This window comes from Alosa sapidissima, chromosome 20 (assembly GCF_018492685.1).
Source record: "Alosa sapidissima isolate fAloSap1 chromosome 20, fAloSap1.pri, whole genome shotgun sequence".
Taxonomy (NCBI): domain Eukaryota; kingdom Metazoa; phylum Chordata; class Actinopteri; order Clupeiformes; family Clupeidae; genus Alosa; species Alosa sapidissima.
The window spans coordinates 1,005,509-1,032,648 of NC_055976.1; the positions used below are offsets into that span (position 1 = coordinate 1,005,509).

Below are 27,140 nucleotides of genomic sequence, written 5' to 3' on the forward strand. Positions count from 1 at the left end.
CAGATCTACTTCATAGGTGTCCCGTTATTCAGAATTAAAAGCCACCCCGCCAGCCAATCAGAAAAGAGCATTTCTTGTCTCCGGGTGATAATACGTATTAGTCTACCGTCTTGTAAAATAAAAGACTTATTAGTCTACCGTCTTATTCAAATAATTCCTGACTGTGACGTGATTGTGTAATTGTCTTTTTGTAGCCTACGTCTCGCAGGCCTGTAGCCTACATTGGATGTAAAATATGTAGCCTAATGTTTTAGCTTAAAATAGTCCTATTGAATTATTATTGTTAGGCTATGACTAGGACATTCTAGCGCTCAAATATTTTTGCGAGGCTACAGCGAGCGCCAAATAGGTCCTTCTCCTCTGTGTTAAAATAAACCTTTTATTTTGTTAATTATAGGATCAGAAGGTAGCCTATCCATCTTTCACTGTAAGGCTTGTATTTCATGCATTTAGCAAAAGTCCCAGACAGCAGCGGAGTGGTAATCGTGATTCGTTATTTGTAAAAGTTTTTTTACTTCGCTCTCCTATAGCCTGGACTGCGCGATCACAGCCCTTTACTTTCACTTCCCGCCGCCCTCATAGTCAGCATAGACGGTAGCCTGATAACGTGGGATGCTGCATAGCGTAGCCTACTACTGAAGATTTTAAATGAGTGACCACGATAGTAGTCTTAAGTAGCTTTTTTGCTAGGCCCAGCGAAGGCTGGCAATGTGTAATATTCCACTGGTTGGTGCACACGCAAGTGTTCAGATTGATTGTCTATCCGTATTTCATGACAATTTTCTTGGAGCAGATCTTCCACACAACTTAGCCTGGTCAGTATGTCTCTCTTAGCTGTCCACTTTCATCAGGCCGTATAGCCTATATAATATATTTTTTATTTTGTTATGTAGAAAATTATAAATGTATTTCTGTACAGACATATGGTAACTAATTATTACCATATGTCTGTACATATACCCCCCCCCCCCCAGGGAAGTCCCGATCCAGCTTTTTGCACTTCCGATCCGATACCAATATTGTAACTTTTAGCATCGGCCGATACCGATACCGGCCGATCCAAGCATGTATTAAAGATTAAAGATATTTACTTTATATTTTGTTGTTATACTCATGTTGAAAAGGGTTTTACTCTTAAGAACAATTAGCCAACTTAATTAGGTTAGTTTGAATAATCCACAGTGGTTGGTAATGAGAAGCTGACCTGTTTATTCTTAACAGGGTTAAATAAACACAAAATAATAAATAGTCAATTAACCACACAAACTGAATTGGCATCAGTGCTCTGCTCAAGAGTGTAAACCAAGGCTTAAAAAGCCATCAGTGCAAACAATATTGTAAACTGTATAAAAAAAGCAAAACACACAGAAAAGCTGAGTAGAAAATAAATAGTCAATTAACCACACAAACTGAATTGGCATCAGTGCTCTGCTCAAGAGGGTAAACCAAGGCTTAAAAAAGCCATCAGTGTAAACAATATTGTAAACAATCTAAAATTATATATAAAAGCAACACACACAAAACCTGAGTAGAAAATAGTCAAATTACCCCACACACACTGAATTGGCTATAACAACCCAAATAACTGTCACCCTTATACAGTATTGCTATCTCCTCCACACTTTACTGCTCCATCTCCATACTCCCTTCAATTTCTACTGTTTGCCCTGGCTGAGCATGATGGAGAGATTCTTCTTCTATTCACAAAGGTGATCATTTCAACATGCTCAGGTGTCAGCCTGCTCCTGTGCTCATCAATGATAAGTGAGACTGCGCTAAAAAGCCTCTCACTGTTGCGTTTTAAAAGCGAAACTGATGCCACAACTGGTCTGGGTTTGCTGAAGTAACCTAGGCTACAGGCTGCATTTATTAGGCTACAGAAAATTAAGCAACATAGCACGTAGGCCTATCTACACTATTTAGAGGAGCTTAAGTTTACCGCGACAACAGCCGTCACTAATTCACATCGTCGTAGGCTGCGCCGATGAACAGACTAAACGGTAAAAAAAGTTATGATCGCCTACTGGAAGCTTCTACCCTTTTGGTTTGGTGGAGTTGTAGGCCTAGGTGCACTTAGTTGTTAGCGATTGACCAGGTAGCTTTTTGAAATGAAATGCGTTTGTTAGGCTAGCCGATTGTAAAAATAGGGAAATTAAAGTGCGTGCTGTGCCTATACATTACACAAACAATCTTAAATCGCGGAGATAACATTCGTTAGACAGGCAAAGCTGTCAGCAGCAACATGCATAAGAGCCTTAATAGTAAGAGGGTCTCGCGGACACTCGCGGTTAACATTAGGCTATATTAATTCAACTGTGACATGAAATGTTTGCTCGATAACTTTAAATTCTTAGTGAGACATGCACAGACAAGTGGGATGCTGGACAGGTCGCTAGGTGTGCTGAAAAACGCGGACCGGATTTGGGGGAAAAGCTGAAAAAAACTGGAATGGATTACCTACATCGGTGCGCTGGAAAACACGGACCGGAGTTTTGAAAACAAACTGGATCGGGAGTCCGGATCAGTATTTTCCCGTGCAGGCCGATCCCACATTTTTTGCTAATATCGGCGGCCGATCCGATCCAAATATTGGATCGGGACATCCCTACCCCCGCCCCCCTTTACCGTACACATCGTCAAATGCCAATTTAAGGACATCGCCCAACCCTAGTGAGCCAATTAGAGGTTCCGGTTCAATCATCCGGTTCCGGCGCAGACAAGAGTGGCAGCGTGTCGAGGTAGCTCCGTGTCTGTGTTTTCTTCTACGTCTTTTGTTTACTTTTTACTTCGCAACCTTGAATTTCCCCTTGGGGATCAATAAAGTATCTATCTATCTATCTATCTATCTAGAGGGTGGGGTATACGAGTGTACTTTAACCATAGTGATTATTTAATCTCGTATGAGCAAAATGTGGAGGGTTTGCAAAAGAATGACCAACTTGTGGATCAGTAGACAAAATATGCCAATGCTTTTTGATAATTAACTTGAGGTCGCCTGACAATGGAGAGAATGTATTGACCATGGTCAATCGCGGCTCATCTTGCCTGACCACTCTCTTCTCCAATAGCGCAGTGTGAACAGTGCACGCCTTCTGTAGGCAAGAATCGAGGTTAGCCTTTAGAGAGAAAACTATCATGAAATTTGGCTTGGATTTCAAATTATATGTGCTCCTTTTCTTCAGTATAACCATTTGGAGTTTTGTTTTTATTTTGTAGCACATTGAGCATCATTTGAGTTTGTGGTCTTTTTCCTTTTTTTCCCCTTTTCTCCACTCAATCCTGTGCCAATTTGGCAATTAGCTGGCGTCACATCTTACCTGCTTAAAGGGATATTCTACCATTTGGGGAATTACACTCATTTTCCACCTCCCTTTGAGTTAAACAATTGATTTTTAACGTTCTCCAGTTCATCCAGCCATTCTGAGTCTGGTGATACCACTTTTAGCTCCAGCCTAGCATAGATCATTGAATCTGATTAGCTTCTCGCCTGCTAGCATCACGTTTAACCCTTAGAACCCCAAGCTGTTTTTAGGGCATTTTCACTACCTTTATTCATAAGGATTTATTCTAGTCATTGTGAGTGCCACACACACATATTATATATTGTTTTTTTCTAGGCTATCCAGATCTGCCATTTCATGTATTGGTACTAGCATTGATTTTATTTTGATTTTTAAAGAATTAAAATATAAAAATCATATTATAAAAATGCATCTCACCACAGCAAGCTCATAGCTCTACATGCATTTTATGTGTGTGTAGGGCAGACTGTCCTGAATCGGGCAATATAATTCCCATGTTGGAGAGATACTCTGGGGCTGAGCAATTTACAGAAATATGTAGTGTGTGATTTACGGAAATAAATGACATTTTTTATTTAGCGATGAAAAATGACCTTTCTTCGCTCCATATCTGTGACACGAACGGATTTGACCTGACTTGACCCAAGTTTGCGTGTTAGCATGTGTTACTATGGTGTATGCACTCATGATGATTCTCAACTTTTTACTGCATTGCCATGAACAAAGTAAAGGCAAAAAAGGTGTTTCTTTGTTGAACAAATTGGGATGCAATGTGAGCCTTGAATTGGATGCCATGCAGGAATTTGCTAGGATCTCAAAACCGGATTATGAACATGCTTTGCCATAGAGAAACACACGATAGCGTTGGATTATAAACATGCTTTGCCACAAAACAGGGGTAAGTCCAGCTATATGAAGTTATTATTTTGCTGTCACTTCGTCTGTTTTATAACCCAGAAGGATGTACTTAGTATCAAATGATAGCTCTGCGTCTCCCCTTTCATCTGACATACGTGGTCACACCTCCCGGCTTCACGGGTCCGCTAGTAATCCAAACGAGAGTAATGGGTGTGCAGCGTTGGTTTGTGTACATGACCTTAATATTTTGCAGTCACTTCGTCTGTTTTTATAAGCGAGAAGGATCGATATCCATGGTACCAATGGATAGCCCTGTGTCTCCTCTTTCATCTGATATGCTTGCCATATCTACGCGATCACGGGTTCGCGAGTAATTCAAACGAGAGTAATGGGTGAACGCAGAGAAGTATAGACTGTAAATGTGATGCAATTTGATTTAATTTCATGATTTTTTTTAAATTTTCAGACTTGATCGTACAGACAAGTGCTCTTTGGAAAGCCCCCCTTCTTCTCTGTCATGCAATAAAGGTTTCATCTCGCTGCGATGAACAGTCGCGGAGTAATGTAACAGAGAAGAAAGGGTGTGTTTTTTGACGCACTTTGCGTCAATCGGGTTCTAAGGGTTAAAAGTGACTAAGATTTCCGGTCATTTTCCTATTTAAAACTTGTCTCCTCTCAAGTTAGAAAGTGTAATAAGACCAACGGAAAAATTAAACGTGGCGATTTTTCAACGATTTGACATGGAACTATACTCTCATTCCAGCATAATAATCAAGGAACATGATATCATGCAGCACCTGAAAATAGTCCCCGTAGGCTAACTTCCAGCAACAAGGTTGAGCTGCAGGGTTCGGAGTCAGACGAAAAGGTCTTAGATGAATAGTTATCAGAGTCAGGTTTCAGGGATCACGTCATAATACTGGTGCCTGACTGGCAGCCTGTTACAGTAACTCCATTACATTTGTACAATTTTTCGCTATTTTCATTGTTTTTTCTCACTTTCTCACTCTAGTTTTGCGCAGGACTGTGTAAGTATATAGTCTGATAATTTTGCTTCAGTTTTCAGTGCGTTTTTGATCAGTTAAGATAGTTTAGATAACTTTTGCATTTTTACGCTCCTAAGTTGCCAGGCTGCGAGCGCTCCCCTGCCCAATACACCTGCAGAGATACAAAGGCATAGATGAGGTACCAGAGCTGGAGTGAGAGTGAGACGCAAACGAGGGGCTAAGGTACAGAGTCAGAAAACATCTGGACATTCAAAGAGTGACCATAGATGGAGAAGCTCCGTCACCATCGCCAGGTTCAGAAAGCGGCCCTATCGTCCGGCCTTGCCAGCTCTACTGCTCCCCAATGTAAGATCTATCAGGAATAAAATGGACGAGCTTTTACTTCAGACCCACAGCAACTTGAAGTACAAGGAATGCTCTGCTATCTGCTTGACTGAGACCTAGCTGGATGAGTACACCCCGGATGCGGAGGTCACACCTCCCGGCTTTTCAACATACCGGGCAGACAGGTCAGCTAATCGATCACTTAAGACTAAAGGTGGTGGTGTATGCTTTTTAGTCTATGATCAATGGTGCACCAACTCTACCATTGTAACACAGTTCTGATTCCCGGATCTGGAGTTTCTTATAGTCACATGCAGACCCTTTTACCTAGCACGAGAGTTTGCGTCTATCGTGCTAATTGATGTTTACATCCCACCACAAGCCAATGCTATCACTGCCACCTGTGTACTAGAACAACATAGCCGCAACTGACACACACATTCAGACTCTGCCGTAACAGTTCTGGGGGACTTCAACCACTGCAATCTGTCTGACGAGCTCCCAAACTACACTCAACAGATGACATCTGACAAAAGGAGATAACATTCTGGATCACTGCTACACCACTTTGGCTTACCGTGCATTACCGAGTGCTCCGCTGGGAAAGTCTGACCATGCAACACTCTTCCTCGTCCCAGAGTATCGTCAGAAATTTAAATCTGTGAAGCCGAAGTCCAACATCGTGAAAGTATGGTCCACAGATGCTATCGATACCCTGAAAGGCTGCTTTGAATGCACTGACTGGAACATCTTTAAACACACGTGTCAGCCTAGATGATTACACAGAGGCTGTGACCTCATACATCCGGTTTTGTGTAGATGACTACTTTGGGACCAAATGCATCAAGTCATATGCAGGGCTCTCAAGTTTTGAGGGACAGGTAAGAGTGACATTCCCCGTCGACAATCACCCCCGTCCGGGGGTCAAAGGGGTTGCTGGTCAGACAGGTTGCTACACGTTTTTGATGTTGTTATTAATATGCCTTCAGATGTTCCAGTGTAACAGAGGTCATTTCGTCCGCCACTCACTGCCCTTGAACCCGCCACCTCAACACACACCGGCATGGGAGTCGAGCGCTCTAACCACTGAGCTAAAAGCCCAAGCTTCCAACTCAGTGGTTAGAACCGTTCTTAAGATTAGGGGTGTGAAGATTTACACACGCAACTAGCATCACCATAGGCCTACAGCAGCTAGCATACACCAGCCCCAGGTCGGTTACCAATTTATCCAATATTAGTTGTGTAGATATATAGTCCATCTTATACACACCAATTAAATTGAAATAGAAATTCTAAAGATTTGTATTTTTGTGTAATTATTGCATATTTAGTGTAGTCATATCAGAACCTGAAGTACAATCCAAATGCAAGCATGAAACTTCAGAGTATTAGCTTTCAGAGTATTTGAGGCCAAGCTTATGCTTATAAGGGGTTCATATGCAGTAAGCATTTGATTGTCAGTATGCATTTTGAATAACCAAAAGTCCTATGGGGAGTTTTCATAGGGCATTTTACAAAATGAATGAGCATACCTTGGCAAATAATGGTCTAAAGTACTCATATTGTCATTATATTAGTGCTGTCAAACGATTAACATTTTTAATCACGATTAATCGCTGAATTCCTATAGTTAATCACAATTAATCACATATTTTATCATATGATCAAAATTCTATTATTTTGCATTTCTGAACTTTCCAGGAGTCCATATTAACAATAAAGCAATTATTGTTCATCTTGATTGGGATTCAAATGAAAGCAAAGCGAGTTACTTTATTAACTGAACTTTAAGACATAGGTCTATTTGATTATTTCAAATCAAATTTCAAAAGATGTGCAGCAGACCTGAGGCAACACAATATATTCTTCAGAAATATAGCTGATATAAACTGAAATAAATGCTACTGCAGAAGTGCATGCACAAAATGTAGGCCTACACACATTATAAAGGGCATAACAAACAGAAAATATTATATTCATACTATATTCATTATCTTTGAGTTCAGTTGAAAATAAGGAACTTTTCAACATGAGTGCATTGCCATTTTATAGGCTTACAGTCTATGGTGCACGGTCACTTGCCACATATATCAACGCCGAAGTTTTTAACAGGCAAACACTGGATGAACAATGGATTTTATGGAGCAGCGACCAAATATAACTGAATCGTGATTTACACGACTGCAAAGTGCGATGCTGGTGTGCGGAGTTGTATTGAAAAGAATGGAATCTAATGTAAATGAATGTCGAAAGCAGAGTGCATCGCAAATAGTAGCAGCCAAAGAGGAATGTTCATCATCATAAAGATACATTTGATCTGCATCACGCCCCATTTTAGCTGAAAACACATTAACATTATACCATTGAAAGACAGCTAGTAATCACACGTTGACGTTATATCTAGTTATTAATTCACAGGACATTCAATCATTTTACTAACACGGCAGTTATGAAGAATTGTGTTTATGTAACTTACTCATGTCGAAACGATGTACATTACCAACCTTATTCGTTTGCAATACCCCATGTATGATACAAATTTAGCATGTACACTTACCATAATATCCCATGCAAAACGGTTAGCTTGCTAGCTAGCTAACTGTGGAACTTCAGTATAACATAGCCAATTATCTCACCTAGTTGTAGGAAATAGGCTACGTTCATATAACAAGTGATAGAATGAATGTGTGACTTATGTTTAGTTGATGTTGACATGTAAAGTTAAGCTTGCTGAACTTAATTAGTCAGCCACGGGCAGTTTGACTGTGCCTATCGATACTCGTGACAATCCCGTTAGTAAACTGGAGAGAGCAAAACATAGGAAAATGGTCACATTAATCCCATAAACACACAGATAACTCTTACACCAACCTTATTTTGTGCCTTTTATTCATGTTTGTTTCAAGATTTAGTAAGTTTACTATAAGCACATTTCGCTCTCCACTTTGATGCAGCATAGATTTCCATTATATCAGTCATCTTCCCCCTAAAAGGGGGCATGTATGCAGCACATACAAGTTCTGTTCCATTCCATTCGTCAGTTTAGTTTCCGGTCTGGCTAGATCGGTGTGGTGTTGTAGTTGTTCTAACGTTACTAGTTGTTGCAACAGCATGTGAAAAAACTACAAAGTTTGTTACACCAAAATGAACGTTAATCTCGCGATAAAAAAATTGACGCCGTTAAAATAGGTTTCCGTTAACGCCGTTAATAACGTGTTTAACTGACAGCACTACATTCTATATTGATCTACTTTTGCACACAGCTTCACAAGACCTAATGCTAGGACTCAAGTCATATCAAGTCAAGACCTAGAGGGCTGAAATGTGGTCAGTTCAAAGATGCTTGTTATCTGGTAGAAAAATAAAAGAATATTCTAGCCTCTGTAACTTTGTGTCAGTACAGCACACAGTTATTCTAGTTGTTTTCCAACAGTGGCTTAGCTTTCCAAAGAGATCAGGCATTTAATTATTGGCTAAAGTATGTAGGAGCGATGCCCTCCTAAGGCAAAATTATAATTGCTCAGATTTGCAGAAGAAAAGATTTGACACATGGCACTGACAATTCAATAATGGGCCTTTTCACCACCTCTGAGCATCCACTAACCTGAACTTTTTAAGGGGCTTTCCTCTCAGGGTGAATGAGAGGATGCTTAATTGCTTTTTACCTGACATTTTTGAAAGACAGATGCATTGATTAATGCATCCATAGCCAGGATATAATTATATAATATGACATGATTTTAAAAGTGACCTATAACAATAGGCAATACGCTACACTTTAATTTGTTTAGTGCTACTAAAATGATTAAGCATATTTGGAGAGAGAGATGTTTAGAATGTGACAATATGTCAGTCATCGTGTGGACGAAAATATGAGCATAGTTGTTCTGAGCAAGTGTTGTCAATGAACAGGCTGTAAAACGGTTGGCTAAGTTACAGACACTCATGAACTGATTCTAATTATCTGGGAAACATTCTCTAGCAGCAGTCCCGTTGTCATTGTTTGTGTCAAACAAGTTGTGGATTTGTTGTAACATTAAAAGATGACTCCAGTGGTCCAGTGGTTTCCTCTGAAGGTGAACGAAGAAGTAGGTAACAGTTTCACGTGAACAATTCCAGGATACACGTTTTTTCATTGGCTGTTGCGCTAAATCTTACCCAGATACAATAGTGCTATTTTCTGATTGGCTATTGTGTAGCCCCTCTCGTTATTTTTGATTGGCTGATAAGTGGCAGGCTCAACTCCAGGGGAGACGCGCTTGATTCCTGCCGGTTTCATAGTGAGAGCGGTGCGGCCAGAGACATTTTGGGCGCTGCGGCATATTAAATATATAAATATTTTTTCTGCGTGAGAAATACAATGTGTGGCGGGAGAGCGTGACAAAAGACTGAAATGAGTGACTGTCACGCTCAATGCGTGATACTTGAGAGCCCTGCATGCCAATGGTAAACCCTGGTTCACCAAAGAGGTTGTTGCACTCTGCAGGAAAAAAAGTTCTGCATTCAAGACTTCGTTCTGCTATCAGAAAAGCTAAAGCTGATTATGCGTTGACACTGGAGCATCAACTGGCCACCAACAACCCCAGGTCAGTCTGGAAAAGGCTGAAGGAGATGACTAATTTCAATAGAGGGCCTACTTCACCACCAGATGAGGACCCTGAGCTTTCTGATAGACTCAATGCATTTTATGCCCGGTTTGAGGACAACCAGTCACCAGCAGTCCTCCCACCTCCCCCACTCCTCCCTTTGTCATCCAGGAGGCATAGGTGTGCAAACATTTTAAAAAACAGAAGGCCAGGAAAGCAGCAGGACCAAATCAGCTTTCCCCAGCTGTTTTTAGACACTGTGCAGATCAACTGGAAACTGTCTTCACTGACATTTTCAACTCCTCTCTGCAGCAGGGACAACAACTGGGCTTAATGACTTCAGGCCCCTTGCCCTCACTTCAGTGGCTATGAAGGTGTTTGAACGCGTGTGTAGCCTACGGGTTCAACATGTTAATTAGGGGTTTGCACATGGTAACCCAGCACACGCGGCCATATTGGCAATACTCAGTAATGGAGTATTATGCACTTTGGATATCTTACGCGATTGTAGCCGTGTCTAAACAACAGAAAAGCTCATCAAAATGCGTCTAAGATGCAAAGGCATATAGGGCAGGACTTGCAGCGCAGATCCATATGAGTTGGGTGAGGGAGACAAAGTACCAACCACAACCACAAGCGCCCCCCCTTCCTCTGATAACTTCTGGCATTATTTCCTTTCTCCCTGGTTTTTTAATAACTTTTGGAAGTCGATACCTACACCAGATTTTTTTCTCAGTCGGACCTATTGGTAGAACCTAAAACACGGCAATAATTAACCATTTTCCTTGATGATGTTAGGGATTTACTTCAGTGCCTAATGCTTTCTAATGAGGCGAGTATCTCCAATATGGCGACGTCCAGATCTGATGACACTCCGTGCAAACCCCTGATAGGAAAGGGACAGCACCTGCGACATTATCTTTAAAATTGACAACACTAAAAACAGGTTGCAGACACGTTTCTGTTTTATGGCAGCTGTTTACTGTTGTTTTTTCAAGCTTCCAGCTTGGTTAAACCTGTGTTTCATGTCACAACACTATGAATTGCTAATTCCCTTGAATCCCATAGTCTGCATAAATCCTGATTTATGGAAAGGCCACAGAAAGGGTGCGAGCGAACCCTCGTGCAATTCACAATTTCACCGTGGGACAGCCCTAGGCGCACACGAAGTCTGTGAGTCCGTGTGGCGTACATTGAGACTCAGGCAAAGTATGTAGAACTGGTAGCAAGTAAGGGAGCGTGGCTGGCAAGCAAACACAATACCAGTGGACGTGTCTAGACCCTTCTCATCTCTTTCCCGTGACGTCGATTCAACATGGCGTCGATCGGATTGCAAAACAAGAACAGACAAGTTATCTCCGTTTTAAGCGTTTAAGCTTTTTCATTTTACATTTAGAGATAACAATACAGGCAGCAAGTGCTTAATATCGAGCATACATTTTGTATCTCCGACTTCAATCGCGCAAATTACTGTGTAGGAACCTAGCCTACGTCATATTCCCTGCATGGGGGGAAAACAGTATGATACTGTGATTCGTAGCCTAATCCGCAGTATGTTTAAATACATAATCAACTATAGACCTTCGTGGATGACAAACCTGCGTTTGATTGTAGTCTGCTGGCGATTTATAACTGGACAGAACAGCTGCTGGTAACTCCTTCTGATACTGCAGCTCCGTGCGTGTAACCAGCGTCAACGGAAATTCTAATATGGCCGTCATTCATTGTTTTTTCTTCCAAAATAAAAGTCGGAATTTTTTCGTTTTAATTATACAACTACATGGGCAATAAAAAAAAAGGTCATCCTTACCATGAGAAAAAACTTGTTAGCATACAAATAGAACTGTTGCTAAAATGTTCATTTATGGCTATGAGATTTGGCAGACGCCTATCCAAAGCGACACACAATACAACAACAACATATTTAAAATTTAACAGGGTACAAATTAGAAAGTTGGTCAAACTATAATAAGGAGAATAGCAATAATAAACAACAATGTCAATTCAATCAATAGCCTAATAAAATAAGCAATGAAAATGAGGGAAAGCAATAATAAACAATAAATAATGTCCATTCAATCAATAATACATGTATTAAAACAATGACATGGTAAGACTACAATGAATATCAATAATAAACAATAATGTCAAATTAATCAACAGCCTAATGGAAATAAAACAATATTATACAAACCATAACGCATAAGAAGCGCTTAAAGAACTAAGTGTATGTTGAACAGGAATAGACCCCTCTTAAAGGGACACCAGGCAACGTTTTCGTGTTAATTAATCATCTTCGTAAGTCGGTATAGCCTATGGTTAAATTACTCATTACGTGGCGAATGAAGGCTCTCTCGCCCGCCCCTACTGCCTGTAGAAAGAATATCCTACTTGCAAGTTCGGTGTATCCTACCCGCCGACCGAAGCATGATCAGTTTACAGCACAGAGGCAGGCTAACGAAACGCTAGAGATTGTTGCAAACGTGTGTATAATGGCAGAGCCGGCGAAGAAGCAGCGAAAACCCTTGACGGAAGATGCAAAGAAAAGGAAAAGAGCTTCAGACCGAGCGAGGGAGAGTTTCGTAGAGAAAAAACAGTGTCCCTTTAAACGACCCAAAACTACCACAGGAACGGAGAGCACTGGGCAACTTATTCCACCAACATGGAACCACTGAGGAAAAGAGTCTTGAATTAGACCTAGTGTTAATGACTGGTCAACACAACAGACGCTCATCAGAAGACCGCAGTGGGCGGTTGGGGATGTACGTCTTGATTATTTAGGCCTATTTATTATGAAACCTATCTGATTGAATTTGATAGAAAATTGCACTCTTTCATCATAATGTGTAGCCTACAGTCATACAGAAAAAAAGAGGATAAATGGATTTAAATGTAGCGAGTACGATGGGGGACACTGGGAATGCAGCTTGGTGCCCTGCTTTCAGGTACCCTGGCTAACGCCAAACCTCATCTCATAGGGAGGGAAAGTATTCCACCTACTGGTTGTTCCTAGAGTTTAGCGGAATGGATGGGATTTTTTTTTTTTTTTTTTAAATATATCTCGGTGCACATTGGGAACTTAATTTAATGCCTTCCATTTGCTATGCACTTATGTAATTGTCAACAATCGAAATAAATCACAGAAGAGATGTATACTAAATCTTTGGGATAGTGGAAAGTATTATTGATCCCTATCCTGTGTGAGAATGTATTGTGCCAAACCTCATAACGTAACTTAGCAACAGTGCCACCAGCCGAGCTAGCTGCAAGTTACCAGTGAACGGTTAGCCCGAGAATTCTCGTCGGCAAATCAAAAATTCCACTGGAGCTCCAAGCGGATTTGTACATGCAGCCTTACAACACTGTTTACAGCTCTTTGAGTCACGGTAAAATGTAATTTTTGGTACATAGCTAATTTAGATGGTGAACTTATGGTGTGGGTGCTTGCGTTTCTTTAGGAATCCGCCGCCTTGGTTTGTATAGAAATGAATAGGGAGGGAAAGTAATCTCATTGCCACCTACTGGTTGCGTTCCTAGAGTTTAGCTGAGTGGATGGAATTGTTTTTTAGAAAAAATATATCTCGGTGCACATTGGGATCTTAATTTAATGCCTTCCATATGCTAGGCACTGGGGTCACCTCTATTGCTTCTAGTGGTCATACCTTATTTTTAGGATCAGTTGAATTGTTTTGAGTTTTTGTCGTAACATAGTGATAACAAACTACAGTTGCATGTGACGTCACAGGTTTGGGCGCTTAGTCTCTAACTATTCACCTTATTCCGCGCGCAAACATGGGGGCGCTAGCTTTGCCCACATTGTCTCCGAACTTCCGATTGAGCAGTACATCCATTGCGATACATTGAGATAGCAGAGCTCTATTGAGATGACTGGCATCATATATTATGGGTCATCCTAAAGTTAGGAACGTTTATTTAGGATTTTGGTGACTTAAGACATTTCTGTTATACAGCTTTCCTATCTGAAGTTAGGAAAAAACTGACTTTGGAGCGGCTGTTCTGTAATGACTTTCTAAATTAGTTACCATAGTTTCCAAACAGATAAGGATTTGCGAGTTTCTCCATACGATACAGCGGCCACTGCCGCATCGTCTACCCACTCCGTAGGGGTGAATAGCCTTGGGTAGCGAAGTACAATATTGCAATCTGACCTCCTGATGGTATTTGTCGTTTTCCTCCCAAGTTAGCCTGTCTATCCTCTTCTGCCGTGTTATCCCAATGAAGCTAACTAGACGTAGCTAGCCGACCGGAAGTTTAAAGACAACGTGGAATTTAAAAAAATGGGCGGGGCTGAATAAGGTGAATAAATAGAGCTGGTAAGTCCTGCCCATCCGCTAAACCCCCAGTGGACCTCTAGATTGAAAAATCGTCAATGCAAGTGAATGTGAGAAAAGAAATATTTTCTGGTCCCGTTTGAATTGTGCCATGAATGTGAACATATGTTGTCTGTGAATTTTTTATATAATTTTTCATGTTACAAGTTTGACAGTATATTGTATGATTCTTCTTCTAGCAGTTGTGGAAAAGACATAACGAGAAAGACATATGTGACGTGAGCTAATTGCTAACATTAGCTGAGATGCTAGTTTTTGTAACGGCAGGACTAAACACTCAAGGTAACAAAAATATTCGGAACATGTCCAACTTCACTCAACACATTAACACTATGATACAGTGTAATTGTCAAGTTGTATGGTTCACTGTGTTCAAAGTCGATCTTAATAACCCTCTTCATCTCGACCATCTGATGGTTGTTATGGGAAACTAGTTAGCTGTCGTCTAGGGGAAAGTTGTAGTCCACAAAGTGCTCTCACACAAAATCTAACCGCATCAAACTTCTACCCGCTAAATTGTAGCATTCTTTACACGAAAATTTATATTAAAAAAATTCACAGACAACATATGTTGACATTCATGGCAAAATTCAAACGGGACCAGAAAATAATTATTTTCTCACATTCACTTGCATTAACTATTTGTCAACCTAGAGGTCCAGCGGGGTTAGCGGAAGAGGCGGGACTTACCAGTTCTATACGGCAATTTGCTTAACTGGCTTAACATATTTTTGTAATAACGGAGCGTAATGTAAACCGCGTGGTGATTACTGTACCTTTATGTCTGGATAACTGGTGTTGTGCTTCTACTCACATGAAGAGCTGGCAGTAAGTGGTAAGTGTCAATGCTAACCAGGCTAAAACAAACCATGCTACCGTGAGTAACGTCAGAGAATGTCTAATAAGGGGAGAACTGCCACTCTCGGAAAACTTCCGGTTTCTGAACTGGTTGCAGTTCATTCTGTGGTTCCACATGAGGGCGCTCATCCACGAGTGCAGAATGCATGGAGGTCTATGGAGCTGTACATCTCAAAATCCACTTTTCTCGGGATATAATTTTTTTTCAAGTAATTTGAATATTGTATTCGAAAGGGGAGGCAAAGAAAATACACTTGGTTGAGTATTATATTTTTTAAAGTCATTTAATTGTTCTAAAAAGCCTTTCAAATGTGTCAATGACGTAATTCATTAGCACAATGGTAGTTTGTTATGAGCAACAACGACCCAACCTGTAAGAAATCAAAAGGACAAAAGTACTCGTTCATTCAACTTTTGACCTATAACCCATGTTGAAGTTATACAAACTACAATAAAATCTAAGATTTGTCAACGACAATCAGGTGAAAGAGACAAATGTAGCCGTCTAGCTCCATTGACTCCCATTCATTCTGCACTCATGGCGATCGCCCCCAGTGGAACTCTGGTGGAACTGCAACCAAAATTCGGTACAATGGGATACGGAGTGGCCAGGCTCTCCATAGACGGGCTCTGGTAACGTCGAAGGGTAAAGTCATGTGACCTCTTTTGTAGTCCGTTTATGAAACAAAAGGAGCAATTTCGATTTTTTAAAATAAGGCAAAATAGGGCCTGACATTTTCACAGTTAGAAGATTATTACTGTATACACACTAAAAAATATTTTTGGTGGATAACTGATTTGAAGCTGATTTGGCTTCACAATATTTTTTTACAAATAGGTCTATGGGACTTAACATTGGAGCTGCTCTTCGATAGGAACGCAACCACTTGGGGCACTGGTTTTCACTTTCCCTCCCTATTAAGTGACACATACACGTAAGAGGTTGGACATACGTGACTGTTGGTAATATGTGACGTCCCGATAGCTAACTTAACTCATTGAGTGCCAAAAACATAATATTACGTTTTTAGCTTTTTTTTTAAATTACGAAACTAGACACTCTAACACACCTTATATGTGATTTTGGGAACTCTGTGATGAATGGAAATTAAATATATGACGATCGAAAACTCATGAAAACGCACAATCTGGACATTTTATCATAACTTGGTTGCCGCTTTGGGTCGAATCAGTGACGCATGCACGTCATCTCAAAACCAGGCCATTTTCGTGGGTCTATCACTAGGTGGCAGTCTCTCCAGGTCTCGCTGATCACTTCCCGGAAAGTTTACAGGCTTCATATTTCACTAAAAGACTTTATATCTCTTATATCTTTAGCTTGGGATTTCTCAGGAACAGAGGCGTGTAGAAATAAACGGTTTACACTCACGGAGAGCTTAAAGTCTCACCTTTTAAACGAGCCATTGTATGTGTTCATAGCTAAAACACAGAATATGCTGTGGCTGTACAAAAATCATCAACAATGGTCTAGATTGCTGGCACTCTAGGACAAAGCTTCCGAAAACAGCTTGGCATTCAATGAGTTAAAATGGACAGATTTGTCACAATCGCTGCACGGCCCGAGCCTGATATGGGCAACAAAGCCAAACATCGAAAATATGATGAAAACTCATTGCATTGCATAGTATAGCATAGTATAGCACCGATTTAAGTGGCTTAACTGTCGGGGAGGGGAGGGGGGGCGGGGGCGCGCGGAGGTCTCACTGTTTTTAGAGGGGAGGCCCACATTGATGGAGTTTGGGAACCCATGGCCTATGGTGATGACACAGCCTTTATAACATTTATTTCACTCTCGCTGGAGTGAACGCAGAACGGGTTGTAAACAAATGAATTAGGGTGATGATCTGCATCTCCGTTCACCAAAAGCTATGGTTTTGTTAACCCATTCGCAAAATAAATCATTTCTGAAAAGTTCTCTCCATTGTTAACATGCAACATTTCTCCATGTGGGGTAGTGTCAAGCAGTGAAGTTATGATTATGGTTATGGGATTTGGCAGACAAATACACAAATACAAAAACAACATAATATTTAAAATTTAACAGGGAACAGAATGTTGGTCAAACTATAATAAGAAGAATAGCAATAATAAACAATGTCAATTCAATCAATAGCCTAATAAAATAAGCAATGAAAATAAGGGAAAAAGCAATAATAAACAATAATGTCCATTCAATCAATAAAGTTTTATGAATAAATGAAGTGATAGCCTATTACAGGTAGGCAATGTTCAGACAGATGAAGGGCACTGCTTTCAGACAGATGATGGGCACTGCTTTCTCTGTTAGTATTTCTGTCCCTCCGAATAATTGTGTTTTTAGCAGTCAAAATACCACGCTCACATCATCCGCATCACCTCTCAGACAATCAAATCTCAGATTTCTCAATGACAATCAGGTGAAAGAGACAAATTTAGCTGTCTAGCTCCATTGACTCCCATTCATTTTACACTCATGGCGATTGCCCCCAGTGGAACTCTGGTGGAACTGCAACCAAAATTCGGTACAATGGGACTTAATACGGAGTGGCCGTAGACGGGATCTGGTGGTGCGCTACCGTGCGCTACACGGCCACAATCCTGGCGCGCCAGAGATCTCTACATCATTTTGACGTCACATTGTCGCGCTACCAATCAGAAACGTTGAGTATGTAACACGTTCAACATTGGAGCTGCTCTTCGATAGGAACGCAACCACTTGGGGCGCTGGTTTTCACTTTCCCTCCCTATTGAGATGGGGTCTGGGACATTAATGCGCGGGTCCGAGGATGATCGGCCCGCCCCGCCCTGACGTTTTCAACTAACCCAACCGCAAAAAAAAATTATTAAAATACTGTACCCGACCCGCTTATTGTAAGAAGTAGTCTATGCTCTTGATTAACTTAATCGTAGCGTTATTGAGCTACGCAAAACTGGTATCCAAGAGAGTCATATGCATTTAAAACAAAGTAGGCCTATTCAAATTGTATAGTGATTGCTCAGCAGTTGGGAAACCTGCGTTTAGTCTTTAGGCTATATGACTCAACATTGAAAATAATTAAGGATTTTCCACTACAAATTCTGTTACAGCCGTTCGTCACATGAATGCCTAATTGAAGCTCTCCTAAGCATAAAATGCAGGCATAGAATATTTTTAAGAAACTCTTTATTAACGTCTTCATCAATGGACCAAAACAGGTAGCCTAAGACCTAGTCCTATAAGCTACAATGTGCAGAAATGAAAATATTCACAAAATTATATTCATAAAACTAAAAACAGGGCTTAAAAAAAGAAGGCTAAAAGGTGCCGACTGTTGGTCAAAATTAGCTTTTAGCCTAACACAGAAAATAAACACAAAAGATAGCAGTGCACGCTGCATGATAGGCCCAATTGCATTCAATTTTGTAAGAAAATGAAATAGGCTACAGTAGCCTAGGCCTACTCTTCTTTAGCTTTCCTCGCGCTGTGGAGAAATAATATTACGTCAACTGTCTCTGGGTTGAGGCGTTTTTTTCTAGCCTCGATGACACGGCCTGCAGAGCTGAATGTGCACTCACTGGCTGCACTTGAAGCTGGAATGCAGAGGATCCTCCTTGCCAATGCACAGAGCCTCGGGAAGGTGTGCGCCTGTCTCTCCCAAAATTCAAGCAACCGGTCCTCGTCACAGTCATCCGGAGTAAAGTGCACTGCAAGGTACCTCTCCAATTCATCATGTAGGCCTACATCAGCACAGGAATCATCGGCCCATTCTGCAAAGTCCACTCTGGGTCTTTTCTCTCTCTGATTTCCGTCAGTGACGTCTACTGTATGGAAGACATAATAGCCAAACTTTGTCAATAATGTCATTTACAAGCCTCAAATTCAAATACACCATTCATCATTAATAACACAGCCCTCGCCTGTAGATCTCCGTGGTGCTGAAGTGCTTGTAGTCGGAATCTCAGGAGAGTCCGCTGCTTCATAAGAGATAGGGTGTATGAGGTCGCCCATGGGCGGACTGGCCATCTGGCATACTGGCCATTTTCCCGGTGGGCCGACGCACCTTTTGGGCCGATAGAATAGGCTATATATAATTTAATCATTTTGGCCAATGATCGGCCCAAAGGAAGGATAATCAGCGGCCCATTGGTTACATTTCCATATTGACACTCGACTGATCCAATAACAGCTCATGTCAGGCCCCACCTCTCCCATTTTGGCTCAGAGCCAGGATTCTGTGAGCGCATCAAAAGTTAATCGAAGTTGCCTACACGAAATTGCGGCGGGTGCCGGTAGTGACAATTGTGCAAAAGTAACACCAATGTAGAAGCTTCAAAAATACAATATTGCAAGTAGGCTAGCATATGTCAGCAACATGTTGAAGTTCGTTGAGTTTGAACGAGGATGTAAGCAAGCATACAGAGCAGAGGGCCAGTGAGCAGGTGGTGGAGAGAGCCTAGTTGAGGCTACGTGATAAGAACTCAGTTGTGGAGCAGGTAGGCTATGTGTGACATGCCATGCTGACGATGATGATTATTATGAGATATGAAATGCTATAATGTAATTATATGGTAGGCTAATGAATGAATGATTTGCAAACCAGGACAGCAATAGAGTATAAAATCGATGTTAATTGTTGGTCAGATTGATCAGTTTACATCAGACACCCAAAATTCAACATCGATGGGATGAGTGGTGGTTGGTCTCTCAAAGTAAAGTGTCGAAAGGGTTCTATCTTGGAAGGGTTATCATGGTAAAGATGGGCTAAAAGACTGTAGACTGACGGAAATGTAGGCTACAAAATGTCAAGTCTTATTCATGCACAAGCGAACTAAGCTCTATATAACCTATAGGCTACTGGAAGACATTAGTTCATGTAGCTATACTGTTTCAAAATGTACCAGCAATGTAGGTAGGTAGTAGGCTATAGCCTACAGGAATAAAATATTTCCAGCAACAGCCCTGTTTATTTGGTGTTGTTTCAGTTGTCCTGATAGTTGGTATAAATCACTATAAATTAATGTCTACGACAATCTAGGTAATTTAGCTATTTACACATAGGCTTCAGTAATTGTTTGGTGCTGCTGCCAATTGAGCGTTGTATAGTTTAAATGTATCCTATTGAATAATTTGAGATGATACTTTGAATTCAAGCAGAAACTCTTCTTTAATAATTGCTTGTGTAGCCTACTTAAATATGGAGATCATGTGCTTTATGGCTACCTCTGATTGATCAGAGCGATAGCCATGGTGATAGCCAATGAGGCCTACATCACTTTCAGTGCTCCATGACAGAAATATGCATATTTAAGGGTAATGCAAAGATTGTGTATTTAATTAGGTGTGCCCGACCGATTTGAGGGCCGCTTGGGCCAAATATGCCAGGGCCGATTTTTGGTCCCAGTCCGCCCCTGAGGTCATCAATGATGAAAATGAAACGTGGCGATTTTCTAGGCTGATTTGACAGAACTATATTCTCATTCCAGCGGAATAATCAAGGTAACGTTGCGAACGTACCATGGGCGCAGCAGCACAATGCAATGATATCATGCATCTGAAAATAGTCCCCGTAGGCTAACTTCCAGCAACAATGTTGAGCTAAATAGATAGATAGATAGATAGATAGATAGATAGATAGATAGATAGATACTTTATTGATCCCCAAGGGGAAATTCAAGATTAAATTCAAGCTGCAGCAGACGAATAGGTTAGTGACTGGATTATTACGCCTGAATGAGAGTATAGTTCCATGTCAAATGTCAGACAAGTTTTAAATAGGAAAATTACCGTAAATCTTGGTCACTTTTAAGCGTGATGCTAGTGGGCGAGATGCTAATGGTCTAATCTGATTCAATGATCTATGCTAGGCTGGAGCTAAAAGTGGTATAGGCAGACTCAGAGAACGGCTGGATGAACTTGAGAAAGGTAAAAATCAATTGTTTAACTCAAGAGGGGTTGGGAAATCAGTGTAATTCCCCAATACACCTCTGAAGTTCGCCTACAAAAAAGAACCAAAACGGCCATCTTTGCCCATATAAGGAGATCCGGTTGTTAATTGAAGCTAACTACCTACTGTATGGCAAGTTGCATTGCAAGTTAGCTCTGGGGTAGGAAAAATCTAAGTGTGCCGCTTTCACATACCGGAGATCACAATATCCACTCGAAGGCAGAGGACAAAAGTGTGTTCAGGAAAACGTCTGTATTTCAGACTTTTTCATCCCCGCGAGAGTTTAACAGGTGCGATAATTCAAAATCCCCATGTTATTTTCCCATAGGAAAAATTGAAAAAAAGATGGCAGCTTTTTTGTAGGCGAACTTCAGAGGTCTATTGGTGGAATATCCCTTCAAGTTGTTGGCTTTTAGGCTGGGTATCCAGTAAACAATTTCAAGTTTAGAGGGCAAATTCTCTCACCTAAGAGGATAAACAACTTTTTGTTTTTCATGAAATCTGCATTTTGAGTTGATGGTCTACCAACGAGGCTGTACAATCACAAAGCTACCACATCAAACTTGAAAAGATATGCTCAAGAGATCCATAGCTTTCAGAAAAATGTTTTACTTTTGTTGTGGATGTTGTTATTGATGATGTTTTGTTTTTAGAAAGCTGTAATTTTCATTCATGTCAATAAAATGTTTTTCTCATAATTAAAATGTAATTTGTCATGAAATAGACTAGGTAGGAGAGTACCAATAGTACAATTCTAAATCATACTAATATTATACTTAAATTGCATGCCTTTATGATGCTTAAATTATCATATGACTATACTGTTATGATCATAATTGCAAACTATCAAGGCACTTATTACAGTCAGGAAGTACATTTGAAGTTAATTTCAAATATTACAGAAGCATGCTAAATTAATAGAAATGAGGATGATAAGAGTGTATTCAAAATACACTACTACACTATTAGTTATACTGTAATACCTTTTTAAGTACATTTCCAATACACTTGTGATTGGAAAATTGTACTGCGACTGTGTTCTGAACACTTTTAGCTCATGAATCACTTTTTGTATAATGTACTTAAAAACACTTAAAGTTAAAAGTTGTTCCATTTTAGCATACTATTTACACTTGAAGTGTAGTCAAGTAGTTATTAAGTTGTACTTAATACATCATTGAATACACTTCAGTACACTTGGATTTAACAAATAAAGTACAAACTATACTTAATACACTTTATAAAAAGTATAATTTAAGTAGATTTTTTTCACCTGGGATGTCAATAACATATTGAAGAGATGAGTTTGAAAAAGTAAAGCAGATAGAAAGAACTGTGCAGGGGAGAGAGAGCGTGCACAGGTATTTTATGATTCTTGACTTCTGATGTTATCTTGTTAATTCACTGAAGCCTTATGATTATGGATAGAAGAAACATTCTGAAAAGGAAAGGATTAAGGCAATAAGGAACAGTGCTATAGCAGTGTTAGACTCATGTTGCTGTATCAACAGATGAGAAGGACCTGAGAGTGCCACTGGCGTGACTACCTCATAAGCTCACAGGTTGGTGAAGGAGAAAGCTACATCTAGCTAGCTAGTTGAGCAGTGACTATGTTTTTGTGATAAGGCACACCATTGAAAGCTTGAAAGCAAGAATATCCCTGGCAGACCTTCACAAAATATGACACCATACCTGTTACACCACAGTTTGAGAACCACTGCCTCCATTTACTGTCGGCTAATGCACTTTTAGCTGGAAGTCTGGTTGGATAGGCTATATCTTGTTTTTTTAACAGTGTGATGTCCCCACAAAATGTAATTTCTGTTTATAAAAACAAAGCAAAATGTTTTTCTTCTAGTTTGTGGTCAATTTCCCTTGTGAGTTAAACTGTTTTTATGCATATGTCTGGATAATGGGAGAGTGTTTAGGGAGAGTCAAACGACGGATCATGCATGCGTGTTTTATGCATATTGCAGGTCCTATTCTGTGACTGAAAGTGCGCAGAAAGTGTGCCTTTACTTAACAGCATTTAAGAAATGTCCTCGGGGGTGACCATGCTTACACACAGTTGCGTGCAATGCAGTTCTGGAGACGCATCTCGTCCAATTTACATGAGCTTACGTCATCCGTTGCCGAACTGAACTGTGGGTCCGTTGATTCGCATTGCTCCCATCGCCCCCATCGAAAAATTCAACTTTTGCTGCACCAACGGAGAGCAATGGAAGGCACCAGCCAATCAAATTACGGTTATAGGCCTACTTCAAGGCATTTGCATAGTAGGCTACACACCCCCGACCGTCTGGAACACCCACTGGCATGCAGTGACGGAACGCATTTGTATGTAAGCACCTTGACTCCCATGGACTCCCGCAAAATATTTTGCTGTTTGTGTGTGTGTGTCGGCTGCTGTTGATTTCCTAAGTAGTACTTTCTCAAAAATTGTACGGCAACAATTCATGCACTATGTTTTTTGCATGTGCTTTATTTTGGACTTTGGTATTGGGCATTTAATTGCAATTACCCACCGATGGAAACATAAATCAGTGCCTATGGCTCAAGGGGAATCGGCTAGTTGAGCAGCCAGACAGCTAGAGTCTAGATGCGTAAATCCAGCAACATAAATCCAACAGCATAAGTCCGGTAACATGGTCTAAATCCAACAGCGTAAATCCAGCAGCATAAGTTCAACAACGAAAGTTCATATCGTTAGTCCATTGTTCCAAGGCCCCCGCAGCCCGGTTCCAAACCGTTTTTGATCTGGCATAAATTACTGTAAGCAAGCCGCAGGTGTGCCACTCACCTTCAGCCAGCCGGAATCAATCAGCCAGCCAGTCAGCAGGGGCGTGGTCAACACAGCCAGTAGACAGAGTTTACTACAGTACTATTGCAAACAATGCGACCCCGCTTAGAGTGAGGCCCTATTAACAGTTACTGTGACATCAAAATGATTTTGGAAATGTTATTTTCAGGTTAAATAATAATAATAATAATAATAATAATAATAATAATAATAATAATAAGTCTGCTTTAAAAGGCATAAAATTGAATCACATCAGTGTTTCCGCTAGATTTTTTTTTAACAGTGACATGTTTTTTTTTACTCTTAAGAACCCCTAGAACAAAGATATAATACTCTCCAAAAATTAACATGTGAATCCCACAAGCCCCCAAATTAGACACATACGACCCCCACTACTATAACCCATGCATTAAACCCATCCATGTCACTTGAACGCTTAAACATACCGGTAGTTCACGTTGACAATAGAGAAACGCTTGGCTTACTTTGTTTATGACAGAAATTGAGTTTTGTGCCAACATGTTGTAGAAACACAATCCACAACACTGCCTTTGTTTGGTGCAAATCTCCTTTACTTTATAGTCCGCAATTCACATTAAGCCTACTAGGCCATCACCGCGAGTGCATATAAAATGTTTTTGACCAAGTTTTGCCATTTACCTTCGTTACTAACAGTCGTTGGCATTTTTACTGCGTCGATTCACGATTGAGTGCGCATCTAATGTAACAGCGGTGTCTTCGCGGAGACATCCACTCTCCAGTTTCATTTTTGCTGTTGTTGCGAGCAAGCTAATAGGCTACGATTTGGGAAATACTTTCAATACGATCAGCTTCAGAAAGGAATGGGTTTTCCTTAGCCTGTGCTACACCTTTCCACCAAGTTGTGCGAAAATTGTAGTTTTTGCGATGTTGACAAACATGCGTAGCACATGGAAGCTCTTGATGGCGCATGCCACTAACGTCTATAAAAAACAATATATTTATGGAATAAAACTAGACAGGTACCTCGGTTAAGAATTGCTGTTTATTGTTAAACTGCAATTTTCAGCAGCCAGCGGAGGGCATTTAGCCTATTATGCTTCCGGACAATATTTTGCATCTCCCCTAATTCTGAAGCAGTGGCACCGCTAAATGAAGAGGAAACACTGAGAAGAAAGTTAATGTTTCAAATAGGCTACATCAATACAATATATATAATATGTGAAGTGAAACTGGATGGGCCATAATAACCTCTGAATAGTTTTAGGGTACTTATTGTTAAATTGCAATGTGAGCGGCAGCCAGCAGGGGAGGATACGTCTGATACGATTATTTAAAAAGTAACTGCAACTATTGTGCGTCTATTGTGCGTCTGCCCTGATTCTGATACCGTGGGGGTATTAATTAAACCGTGGCGGGCCGCCATGCTGAAATAAACGTAGAGGAAACACTGCACATGGACCTCACAGCTGTAATCTTCCCCACCCACATTTCATGACAGACAATTGTTAATCCTAATATATAATGTTTCTTATTACAGGACATAAAGTTACAATACAATCGATTTAATATGTTTATTGTATTTGCAAAAATTAAAACAGCACATGATCATACAGTGGATTTCTGAAGTGTTTGTCAAATATTTTTTGTCTGTTATATACATCTGTCATGTAATATTTTGCTGGTTACACACATTTTTTATCCAGGCTGGTTTTCAGGACAATGACATGGCATAGCAGGCAATTGAATTGTTGAAAAAGTAATGTTTCAGTCTTGAATCTTGAGAATGTTTTTTCTTTCTAGGTCATTCATCTCCTTTAGAATGAGTGCAACATTATAGCGCAATTCTTGGAACTTCGAAACAGGAATCTGGAAAAGAAAAAAAACAGGTTATAAAATGATGCAAAACAAAAACACTTGATATGGTAATGTTAGTTTGGTTTCTGATATATGCAAGGTGTGGTTTGTGGAATGGGGGATTTAGTGGCAGCTACTTCGGAGCGGTCGCTCTCTCTCCAGTTTCTCTCAACTAGTTTTGATGGACACGTCAAGATGACCTGTGCCGCGTTTGGGCATTGGGCAAAGGGGCTGCTGCCCCGGGCCCCGGCCACTAGGGGGCCCCGGCGCGGGACATTTAAAAAAGAAAACAAGTGTCTTATCTTCACCCGTCTTTGCCCGTATCAATGCATGCCATCACAGACAACAATGGCTTCGCATGAGAGAATTAAGAAATATGAAAGCAGATCTCGAAAAAAGAGAGAGCTTCAGCCAGACATTCTCAGTAAGGCGCGCCAAAACCACGGCCGTACGCACTGTGTGTATCAGCCAGGCTACTCAACAACGAGAGAGAATTTCCCCTGTGTGCGTGTATTCACACCAAATTGGCCTAGGCTACCATAACTTCTCAACTCTGCACAGTAGCATATTCCATTAACTGCATGCCAGTAGGCTATTTACAATTTTCTGTAAAATAAAGTTTGTAACTTTATCAAAATCAACTTAATGCAGAACTATGCACGCGCACACCTTTTGTTTGAGCAGGAGAGATACACAGGCATGCTACAGAAGTTGTAGGCTAGCTTGTTGTTTTCTATTACTATCAGTGCTGGTTATCAGCACACAATGGTATAAGCGAATTCATTAACTCGACACTCATCATGGATATACCGTATTTTCCGCACTATAAGGCGCACTTAAAAGCCTTTAATTTTCTCAAAAAACGACAGTGCGCTTTATAATCCAGAGCGCCTTATATATGGATTAATTATGGTTGTTATGGCTACCGTACTCAGGGGCGTCGCGGAGTAGGCCTAATACACGTGCTTTACCATAACATTAGGCCTACAGTGTGTGTATAAAGACCCCAAAATGGCACCTGTCAAGAGACGCACTTACAACGCAGAATTCAAACTCAAGGCCATCAGTCACGCAGTAGAACATGGGAATAGAGCAGCTGCGAGAGAATTCAACATTAATGAATCAATGGTACGGAAGTGGAGGAAGCAAGAAGATGAGCTGCGTCAAGTAAAGAAGACCACACAGAGTTTCCGAGGGAACAAAGCGAGATGGCCACAGTTAGAGGACAAAATTGAACAGTGGGTTATTGAACAGAGAGCAGCAGGTAGAAGCGTCTCTACAGTCTCTATTCGA

At 40.6% G+C, this 27,140-nt stretch overlaps 2 protein-coding genes and 1 long non-coding RNA gene across 3 annotated transcripts in view; 1 reads left to right on the forward strand and 2 right to left on the reverse strand.

Annotated features, from left to right (window-relative positions):
* fam199x (family with sequence similarity 199, X-linked) overlaps positions 1-11,812 on the reverse strand; it is a 42,171-nt gene extending 30,359 nt beyond the window's left edge. The window contains exon 1 of the mRNA XM_042074571.1: positions 11,676-11,812. The gene's annotated coding sequence lies outside the window, so the exon portion shown is untranslated. The remainder of the gene's footprint in view (positions 1-11,675) is intronic.
* Positions 1-26,545, forward strand: LOC121694416. Its single transcript, XR_006025750.1, has 3 exons — positions 1-100; positions 13,772-13,779; positions 26,535-26,545. It is a non-coding gene; the product is annotated as an uncharacterized LOC121694416 (long non-coding RNA).
* Positions 25,551-27,140, reverse strand: part of commd5 (COMM domain containing 5) — a 35,685-nt gene continuing 34,095 nt past the window's right edge. Inside the window, exon 8 of the mRNA XM_042074575.1 lies at positions 25,551-25,859. Within this exon, the coding sequence (XP_041930509.1) occupies positions 25,758-25,859 (102 nt within the window). The 3' untranslated portion in view covers positions 25,551-25,757. The remainder of the gene's footprint in view (positions 25,860-27,140) is intronic.